General features: G+C 39.8%; 1 protein-coding gene across 1 annotated transcript in view; it reads left to right on the plus strand.

Moving 5' to 3' along the window:
• Positions 1 to 1,570, plus strand: part of TMEM196 (transmembrane protein 196) — a 68,951-nt gene extending 67,381 nt beyond the window's left edge. Inside the window, exon 4 of the mRNA XM_069088264.1 lies at positions 878 to 1,570. Within this exon, the coding sequence (XP_068944365.1) occupies positions 878 to 937 (60 nt within the window). The 3' untranslated portion in view covers positions 938 to 1,570. The remainder of the gene's footprint in view (positions 1 to 877) is intronic.
• The last annotated feature ends 9,596 nt before the right edge of the window (positions 1,571 to 11,166 follow it).

Here is an 11,166-nt window from a genome sequence, read left to right on the forward strand (position 1 = left end):
ACTCAAATTAGCTTGTTTCTTCTAACCTGTAGATGAAGCCTTCTTGGGTCATCCAATGGGTCTCTATTTTCATTTCCTTCCCAAAAGACTTTTCCCCCTTAGGAATTCTCAGTAAATGGTCTTTTCAAAAGCATATTAAGAGAGTTTTTACTGTATCCTAGTCTTATAAGAAAAAAGTCTTTCCCTCCCCTGCTCAAACTCTGGCCCCTACTGTTAGGAGCCCATCACCACTCCTATGGAGCCGTAGTGGTTGTCTCCATATTCTAGGCCTCAGTGTCCTCATCTATAAAATGTTGGACCACATGACCTCAGAGTTCCCTTTTAAAATATTTCATCAAAAATACTCAGTGCCTACAGGGAATAAGGCCCTTTGCTAGTATCCAAAGCCCAAGCCAGCAAATGACTGTGACCTTAATGGAGCTGTCGTTTGATCATCATCTCGTGGCCCTTTGTCATTTTCTAATGGCAAAGTCACCATCCCCCCTGGCACTTGTTGCTGCCACCTTTGCTGACAAGCTCAGAAGAAAGACCCGTGATGTGAACAAATCTGGATACTTGGTCCCTTTTTTCTTTGTATTTGGATTTTTCTAAATAATATTAAGGTCGAGGCCAAGAAGGAAAGATTTCATGTACACACTCCCCAGGACTGTCATGTGACTAGAGGACTTAGCTCTCTTAGAGTACTAGTCTAGCACATCTTGTGAATTCTACCATGTGGCATCATCTAGGTAACAACTACTCCCCCCCCCTTAAAAAAAGAGGGAAATTAGCTAATTTTTCAAAATTCTCTGAAATCTCTCACACAAAAAACCATTAATTAAGTTAGTTCCATTCCTTGTAAATGCATTTTGATTAATTCATTTTCTTTCTCTAACAGGAAATGACAGACAATATGAGCAACGGAGGGCCACAACTAATATTTAATGGAAGAGTATAATAACTTTTTTTAAATTGAAATGTTTTCCCTTTCTTCTGGATTTCCATCAGAAAACGATTTGCCAAAGGATTTATCCAATATGGAAACATCATTGGCTTTTACTGCCAGATTTCTGATGTTATGGAACTTCCTGGCACAATTCTCTCTTGGATTTTCACTAACATTTCTCTTTCTGGATTTGGCCACACGTATCTCTCCATTTCTTTCTGTTGGGCTAAGAACTTTCCAGGAGTGTTCTCGAAAGGCCTTTCTGAACAGCTTTTCAAACCACTTTCATGAGGACTTTTCAGAAGATGGAATAAGCGAAATAAAAATTGGGTACCCATATGGCCTAAATCACACTTTGACTAGCATGTGAAAAAGACAGGCAAGAAAGAAAGATGGGTTTTGCCTATGATTGGTCTCAATGTGCAAATTAAAGGAATGCCCATTGCCTGAGGATATTTCTGTACTGAACAATGGAAGGCTGGAAGAACACCATGACTCAAAATCTCAGCCATTCCTTGTAAAAAAAAAAACAAAAAAACAAAAAACAAATCTGTAAATATTTCCAATTTGAGGACTCAGTATATTTCCTAATTTATTCATAAAATAAGATAAATAAAGCAAACCCTAAATTAGAGGTAAAGTGATTTTTTTTTCTTTTCATAAAGAGAACTAATCAGTATGATAGCTTTGTTTGTAACATAGTTTGTACAATGCATGACTGGAGAGGATGCCAAATGATTATGATTTCCCAAAACTCTTTTCATAAATTCTCTTTCATCAGACCATGAAGAATAATCTGTAGGTCCATGAGCAGTGACTTTGGCTACAGAGAAATATGTGTACATATATATTGTAAATATAGAAAAAATATATAGAGCATATATTTATAACATACATGTATATAAACAGAATGGGAAAATTGGGAAGATTTGAGCTACAGACAAGACCTTCTCACCACAAATTTGTGGGGATTTCTTCCTACACCTTTTTCAGAGGCCACACATCATTTAATTGATTTTAATGTGTGTCCTTTTTTTCTCCTTGGACCATCTGGTGGATGTAAATATTTCTGTATTTAATTTCGAGTGTTAAGGAGGGGGCTGTTGAACAAGATGGTGAAGCAAAAAGGAAAACTGTAGATGAAGTTGGCCTGAGCGTGATTTGTGAAGCAAAGGTTTTTATATCATGGTTTCTATTTCACACGCACATCATTCATATTTAAGCTGGGCACCCATGTGCTTACTTATATGGCTTTTCATGACCTAAGTAATGATCAATCATTTCTAGCCTATTTTATTTATATTTATAAGTAATTATAAATCAAACTCAGGCAGGTCAATGACAGGTGATCCAGTCCCCAAGTAATGGAATCCAAATCAGCTTTGGGTTTCCTTTCTATAAAACTTCACATAAACCAGTGGAGTATTGATGTTTAGCTAATGTCTAATTAGACATTCTATGACCCCAAAAGAGCCCTCAGCTTGAAGAAAATTAAAGAGAAAATGGATGAAAACTATTCATGTCTGAACCTTTACATACCCCAAGGGGAGACAGGAAATGACGATCCTCCTGGGAAATGAATGTATAATCATTGTATCATCCCCTCACCTTTTTTTGACTTCACATTGTATAAAGCCCTTCCTCACATGATCTCATGTGTTCTTTGTCACGACCTTGGGAAGCAGCTAAAACAGGTATTGTTTTCCCTGTGTAAAGACAACAAAATTAATATCTGGAGAAATCAGGTGACTTCCTTCAGGGTCTCACAGTTTTAAGTGATTACAGCAGGATTCGAATTTGGGTCTTCTAGAGGGTTCTTCCCATGTCCTTTCAATCATGCCATTAATGGCTTCTTTATGTCTTATAGACATAGAACCTCTGGAAACAACTAGAGAAATTCAGTTTCGATAAGTGAAATTTCCCTGAATCAGATGTTGATTTCAAGGACTGAGAGTAAGATCGAGACCACTTAAAAAATAAGAAAAGAAATGACTTCTGTTACAGTTATTGTGGCATTCTTCATACTGGGATGTCTTACTGTGGCATAAGTGAAATTTATAAGAAGGGACACATTTCTATTTTAGAACCTTACTATGAACGTTATGCAAAAAATAAAAAAAAAAGTCCAGAATTTCAGCTAATGGGAAACTCAAATTCTGTTGCTAAGTTTTAAACCACTTAATAATCATCCCCTTCCCAATCCTATGGAAACCAGAAGATTTAAAGGTTTATTGAACACCTTTACTTTGTCTCTCTCCATGAAAACATTGATTCGTAGCCTTTTAAGGACTGGGTTTTTATTTTATTTTTCTGTTCTTGCTTTCTTTTCTCACCAGCTTATCAATATCTCTACTTTATCCAGCCAACTGGTATCAGAAGTCATCTACTCATCCCATGAGAAATATCAAAATAACACATGATGGCAATTCAGAGGTGTGCATGTGCCCACAGGTCTCTGGCCCTATAAATCCCAGCTAGCCAAGGGGACTTTCTTGTAGTTCTGCTCTCTAAGATTACTTGGAAGATTGGAGGGTTTGTTTTTAATAACAGGATAAACACCAAGTGGAACTTAACATGATGTTTCTTCCTTTAAAATCATGTTTGTGCAATATAGAATTGCCATGTATTAGACTCAGAGCTATTTTCTGGTTAAGATATTTATACCCCTTGAAAACTTTTACTAGATCGAAAGCAGGAAAAAAAATGTTCCTTGAAAAAAGTAGTATATGGATAGACTATCATTCTTTTAAAAAAATATCACAAGAGACTCTAACAACCATGACAATTAAGAAAAAGAACCGACAGCATATGTTAGATGACATATCCATATATCTCTTTTCAAATGCAATTTTTGTAAGTTAAAAAAAAAAAAAAAACCTTTCAAGGCTGAAATCACATTGAGGTTTAAATGGAATCTTTTCTGATCTCATTCCAGACAAGGGAAAGAGCTTGGGAAAGCATCACCAATCCTTGCCTGTATGCTTGGAAATTTAACTTTCATCACACATTGAATTAAGAGCTATAATTTTATAAGTGACTATGTTCAAGAGTTGGCATGCGCCAGTGCCCTCCAGGGGGACTGTAATGGGAGACCTAGTGCCCAACTGTCGGGGAGGTTGATGTGCTACTAGGATAGAGACCCAGCCATGCCACGGAGGGGCATGTCCTGCCAGGAGCCTCAGAGGGAGAAGGGGGAGTCTGCCTGGAAAATGGAGAAATCAGTCAGGCTGTGGTCAACTAGGGGAACATTTGACAGAAGATTTGGTCCTGTGACTGTGCTGATGTGTGTCTCTTTAATAAATGAGGAGTGTTTTTGAAAAGACCTGGCTTCTGTGGGTTTCTTTTCATTCTGACAGCTCACAGACTTTAGGCAATTAAAAGAAAAGTTTGCTTCTGAGTTTAGAAAAGCGAACCTGTTCCATGTGCAGAGAAGCAGCTACAAATATATGAGAGGCTCCTCATATGCACTGAAATCACATATTTTCTGCCTATTCCTGAAACAACCATTGTCTCAGTCTACAATTTACTGGCTATTAATTTCAAGCCCCTTATATTCAAGCCCCCATTATATGAGGACCGTTATTCACTGCACTGAACAGAGTTTTTCTTGTTCTGTAAATGGCGGTCATCAAAGAGATTTCCTGAAAACAGGAGAACTGAAACAAAACAAACAAAACAGAGTAGACTAGATACCCAGGTAGAATATGCTAATTATCTAATCCCTTTCTGGAAATCTTGAATTAGTAACGATTCAGAGTGGGCAGAACATCCAGTCCCAACATTCTGTTTTCCTGAACAATAGAAATACCTATTGACCCAGTGGAGACTTGATTTTATTCCAGAGGTAATAGGGAAGAGAAGTTTGGCGACTGAGAACTTTGCATTAAATGCAATGATGAGTTACTTACTGGAAGCCTGGGTGTAGTGCCAATGCCCTATTTACAGCGCCCATGATCACAATAAAGACCATGACTATAAGTATTGCATGATGTTCAATCACAACACATGCCAAACTCCCCAGATGGAGGACAGAACTGAAGCATTTATCTAGACACCAGAAAACTGAATCACAAAACCAGGAGGCTGATTCCATCATGGTACCAAAGATATTCAGAAGCCATAAGAAAGCTGAGAGTCACAGCATCCTTCAGCCTTCCCACAAACCAATACAAGATCAGTATTTACTCACAAAACTCTATATCTCCTTGCCTGAGCTCCTCTGTCCCCAACTGTCTCCAACTGTCTGGCTAGCTCTGACTACTAGCTTCCTGTGGGCTCTGCTTCTCCTCAGCAAACTCCTCCCACCACAGACTCTATGTGACTACATTCAGTCTATAAGGGGGCAGAGTTTATCTTCACAGCAGGGGAGGTCCTCAAACTCCCCCCTAGGTCTATTAAGGGGCAGGGAAGATCTGCAAATACCCACTCTCATTATACTGAGATAGTACAATAAGAGCATGGCTGTGATTTCAGTTCCAGTGTACAAAGGACCAGAGGATTGTGCCCTGTCCTATGGGATCCCAGAGTGGAATCAAGTTTCTGACCTGATCTTTTCTGACTTACTACTTGCCGTTTAGCAAGGGGAGGTGGGCATCAAAAATGGCATTGTGGTGTAAGGATTTTAACTAGGTCCTGTGCTTGGCATGGACATAGCCAGATGTAAGTGCTCTCTCTAGCAACCCAAACAGGGAGCCTTCCATGACTTAGTAAATAAGGCCAAGAGGGTTGTACAAGGCTTAGGAAAGTTAAGCAAGTTGTCCCTGGTCAAATGGCCTGTAAATATCAGAGACTTCCAAAGCTGGTATTCCCAACTCCAAGCTCCATATGTCATTATCCAAGATGCAATATTGCCTTTCTCCAGGATTAGGACTGTATTCTACAGCAGTAAGTGCCATTCCAACCAATGGGAAGAATCAGTTTCCAAATGTCTCTGGCATGAATAGTTACAAGCAATGTGGTGTTAAGTGTTGTCTAGGGAAGGACATGGAGGCCTTCTTCTGTCTCAACCCAACATGCTGCCCAGTGCATGCTCCTTCCTCATCTGGTTCTAGGAATCTCTGATATTAAACCTTTGAAGTCTTCAATCCTTTGTGCTTCACAACAAAAGCCATTGAGTCCAATGAATTATTCAACTATTAAAAAAATAATTGAGAAGGTTCTTACAACTTTACCAGTAGTTATAGCTCATGTAAACAATTAGCTAGTTGGCTGAATGTAGCCATGTCATAGTCCAACAGTTCAACAGTCTCCTGATGAAGCCTTGTCCTGCATGCGTAGAGCCATCCCAAAGGGTAGTCACATTTCTCTCTTGATGATAAAGCACTTGATGGGCCAGATCCTCCATCAGATCTAACCAGGCTCCTGATTAGATCACAGGGATTGCTGGGGTCCCTTTGTGTGACACAAAGCTTTAATATTTTGCCTTCACCTCTGATTTTTTTTATTTTATTCAAGTTGAAGCTTCCATTATTCCAGATGAAATCTTTTATTCTCCCTTCTTTCTCTTGAATTCCTAGCTTTCCTATTACTCATACACACACACACAGACACACATTCACACACACATATATCTATATATACACATGTTTGTGTGTATACATATATATATATATAATTTTGAAATGCCAATATCTATGCTACCCATCTTTTATCAAAGGCCTTATCCACTTGACTGTGTGTCATATATATCATTTCAAGGATTTGCTCATAGCCTGGCAGCATATATTATATTCCCATTTTTTAAATACATTCCCAAGTTTTTCACTATCATAATAGCACTTTCCCATTTATCAGGTGATTTCATCACAAAAGTTCTGGGAATGAATGAGTAAAGGAGTACAAGAATTACTCCCATTTTACAGACAGAAAAGTACCTTGGCTGGGTGGATAGAGATTAGATTTGGAGACAAAAGACTCAAGTTCACGTCTCACCTTGGACACATCCCCAGTGGGTCACAAATCTTTGAAATTCTCTATGTCAATCGATGTTGCTGAGAAGGTGCTGACTTGTGTGAGTAGAGAGAATTTCCTCATCTGAGAGCTCATTCTATTGGTGAAATTGAGGCTCAGTCTTCATGCCCCATTGCACAAAAGAATAGCTGGGGACTTAGAGGAGTTTTGTGATTTGTTCAGAGTCACACAGCTCACCAGCAGCAGAACCAGGACTTAAATCCAGATCTCTTGGCTGTAGATCCACAGATCATTTCTTCTAGCATCCTGCCTAGGAGGAAATTTGAAGTAATTCAAAGGATCCTGATTTTGGGATGGCTTAAAATGTCAATAAAATTAGTACAGAGGCATTCAGAATTCATGTTTATACTTGATGGTAAGTCACTTCCTGAATGCATTAGCCATTCAGGCTCTGGTTGCTACATCACTTATCTCTTGTCCATACTGTCCTCACCCATGAAATATGAATGTGAAGAGGAAACTACAAACATCCACATCCATCCCTTCCCATAGAAGCATTTGGAGAGGAGGTCTGATCACAAACGTACAGCAAAGGTGAAATTCCAGGAGCTCAAAGCTATAAGAGATTTCAAAAGCCATCAAAGGCTTCAATATATGAACCAGAACATTGTGTACATGGGACACTACTGTATCATTGACTGGTCCATCCAGCCTGCCTTTAAATAATTTTAATGAGGGGGCAGAGCCAAGATGGCAGAGTAAAAACAGGAATGCCGTACGACTCTCACTCCAAACACCTCCAATACCTGTAAAATATGACTCTAAACAAATCTTAGAGCTACAGAGCCCACAAAGTGACAGAGAGAACCAATCTCCTGCTGAAGCCAGCCTATCAGGTCAACAGGAAGGATCTATCAAACCTGGGAGGGAGGCCCCCCCCCCCCCTGCGTGAGCTATGGTCAACCCCATGTGAGGCGCAGAGTCCCAGATTTGGGGTGGCCCTGACTAGCGGCACTGTCTTGGCCAAAGCAGACTTCAGGAGAGTGAATCACCAGAAGCTGTGGTGGTTTCCAGACTTCTCAACCCATAAACCCCAAAGAGAAATAAAAGGTCAGTGGGGACGTTGTTGGAACTGGGTGACAAAAGTGCACAGTCTAGTCCCTGCCCCCAGGGCAAGAGGTGGAGGAGGCATGGCAGCTGCAGCTGCTGCCACAGGGCTTTCTCAAGAGCTCCTGGCCTGCAGATTGTAAGGGGACCAAGCAACCATTCAGAGGGTGATTGCTCTTGCTTTGACCTGCTTGGATCTGGGTCACAGTTTTAGGTGGGGGTACTAGGGTGTGTGGCCAGAGCTTGGGGTGTCTGTAGAAAGGGCACCTTCCTCAGAATTCTGATAACATTTGCAAAAAAACCAGTGATTTGGGACATAGCTCTGCAATCTGTAAGCAGAGTACTACTGGCGAAGAGCTCAAAAGGCAAGTCATCAGATGGCAAGATGAGCAAGCAGAGGAAGTGCAATCAGACCATAGAATCCCTTTTTGGGGACAAAAAGGATCAAAACGTGGAAATGGAAGAAATCAATGAAGTCAAAACTCCTACATCAAAAGCTTCCAAGAAAAATATGAGCTGATTACAGGCCATGGAGGAGCTCAAGAAGGACTTTGAAAATCAGGTAAGAGAAGTAGAGGAAAAATTGGTAAGAGAAATGAGAATGATGCAAGAAAATTATGAAAGGTGAGTTAACAGCCTGCTAAAGGTGACCCCAAAAAATACTGAAGAAAAAAACACCTTAAAAATAGACTAACTCAAATGGCAAAAGAGGCCCAAAAAGCCAGTGAGGAGAAGAATGCCTTAAAAAGTTGAATTGCCCAGATGGAAAAGGAATTCAAAAGCTCACTGAAGAGAATAATTCCTTCAAAATTAGATTGGAGCAAATGGAAGCTAATGACTTTATGAGAAATCAAGATACTATAAAACAGATCCAAACAAAGGAAAAAATAGAAGGCAATGTGAAATATATCATTGGAAAAACCACTGACCTAGAAAATAGATCCAGGAGAGACAATCTAAAAATTATTGGACTACCTGAAAGCCATGAGGAAAACAACAACAACAACCTAGAAATCATCCTTCAAGAAATTCTCAAGGAAAATTGACCTGATATCCTAGAAACAGAGGGCAAAATAGAAATTGAAAGAATTCACCGATGGCCTCTTGAAAAGGATCCCAAAAAGAAAACTCCTAGGAATATCATAGTCAGGTTCCAGAGTTCCCAGGTCAAGGAGAAAATATTACAAGCTGCCAGGAAGAAACAATTTGAGTATTGTGGAAACACAATCCGCATCACACAAGACCTAGCAGCTTCTACATCAAGGGATCGAAGGGCTTGGAATAGGATATTCTGGAGGCCAAAGGAGCTGGGATTAAAACCAAGCATCACCTACTCAGCAAAACTGATTATAATGTTTCAGGGGAAAATATGGTCATTCAATGAAATAGAGGACTTTCAAGTATTATTTATGAAAAAACCAGAGCTGAACAGAAAATTTGACTTTCAATTACAAGAAGGAAGAGAAGTATGAGAAGGTAAACAGGAAAAAGAAATCATAAGGAACTTATGAAAATTGAACAATTCATATTCCTACATGGAAAAAACTGTAATTGTAACTCATGGGACTTTTCTCAGTATGAGGATAGTTGAAGGGAATATATATCCGTGTGTATATATATATATATAGTATGTATACGATGGTTTATGTGTGTATAAATACATATGTGAGTGTGTGTATATGTGTGTACATGTATACATAGACAAAGGTCACAGGATCAGTTGAATAGGAAGGGATGATATCTAAAAAATAGAATTAAGAGGTGAGAGAGGAATATAATGAGAGAAGGAGAAAAGGAGAAATAGAATAGGGCAAATTATCTCATATAAAAAGGGTCAAGAGAAAACTGTTACAATGGAGGGGAAGAGCAGGAAAGTGAAAGGGAATGGGTCAACCTTAATCTCATTGAATTTAGCTAAAGAGGGAATAACATACACACTCATTTGGGTATCTTACCCTACAGGAAAGTAGGGGGGAAGGGGATAAGAGGTGGGATGATAGAAGGGAGGGCAGATTGGAAAAGAGGGTAGTTAGAAGCACATGCATTTGAAAATTGACAGAGTCAAAGCAGAAAATGGAATAAGTGGGGGGCAGGATAGGCTGGAGGGAAATATAGTTAGTCTTTCACAATGTAACTACTATGGAAACGTTTTGCATAACTACACATGTACAACCTATATTGAATTGCTTATCTTCCCAGTGGGGGTGGGTGAGGAGGGAAGAAGGGAAAGAATCTGGAAATCAAAGTTTAAAAAAATGTTTTTTACATGGGAAATAAGATATACAAGTACTGGGGTATAGAAATATATCTTGCCCTATCAGAGAAAGTTAAAGGGGTTATGGAGGAGGATAGAAGAGAGAGCAGATTGGGAAAAGGGGTATTCAGTAGGCTTGCTATTTTGGGGTGGGGGTAGTGGAAATACGGGGAGAAAAATCTGTAACTCAAAATCTTGTGGAAATAAATGTTGAAAACTAAAATTAAATTTTAAAAAATAATAATTTTAATGAAGAGGAACCCACAACGTGCCAGAGGCAGCCCATTTCATTCTGTGCATGTAAAGGTGGGAAACAGGTAGGTCATTCAGTTACCCTACCCCAGTTAGAGTGATAAGATGCTACCCCTCCCTTCTTTTTTTTTTTTAAAGTAATCAGGGTTAAGTAACTTGTTCAAGGTTACAAGGCCAATTATTTCTGGGTGTGGTGCTGAGTATCTGAGCCCAGATTTGATCCAGGTCATCCCGACACTGGAGCCAGTGCTCTTACTTGCTGAGCCACCTGGCCTCCCCTAATCAATTAGGGTTAAGTAACTTGCTCAAGGTTACACGGCCAGGTGTTTCTGGGTGGGTGCTAAGTGTCTGAGCCCAGGATTCGATCTCCAGGTCTTCTCAACACCGGAGCCGGTGCTCTTACTCGCTGTGCTACCTGGCCACCCCTACCCCTCCCTTCTTGTTTTTATACATTCACCATCTCCATGGAGCCAGAAAAGTCCCAGATTTCATTGAGTTCAGCCTCCCCCCCGCCCATTTTATTAATAAGAAAACTAAGAGCCAGAATGGTTAAGTAACTTGACCCAAGACACAGAGCTAGTCTCAGAGGAAACATCTGAAGACAACATCATCATATTGTGAATGCATCTATTTATTGTTAGGAAGATTTTCCTGACATCAAGTCTAAATTCTCCTCTTGGCAGCTTGTCCCCATTCCTTCTTGTGCTGCCCTCTGGGG

The sequence above is a fragment of the Petaurus breviceps genome, unplaced genomic scaffold (assembly GCF_028583685.1).
Source record: "Petaurus breviceps papuanus isolate PSGF00001 unplaced genomic scaffold, PetGlider_PUasm1.0 185, whole genome shotgun sequence".
NCBI classification, from domain to species: domain Eukaryota; kingdom Metazoa; phylum Chordata; class Mammalia; order Diprotodontia; family Petauridae; genus Petaurus; species Petaurus breviceps.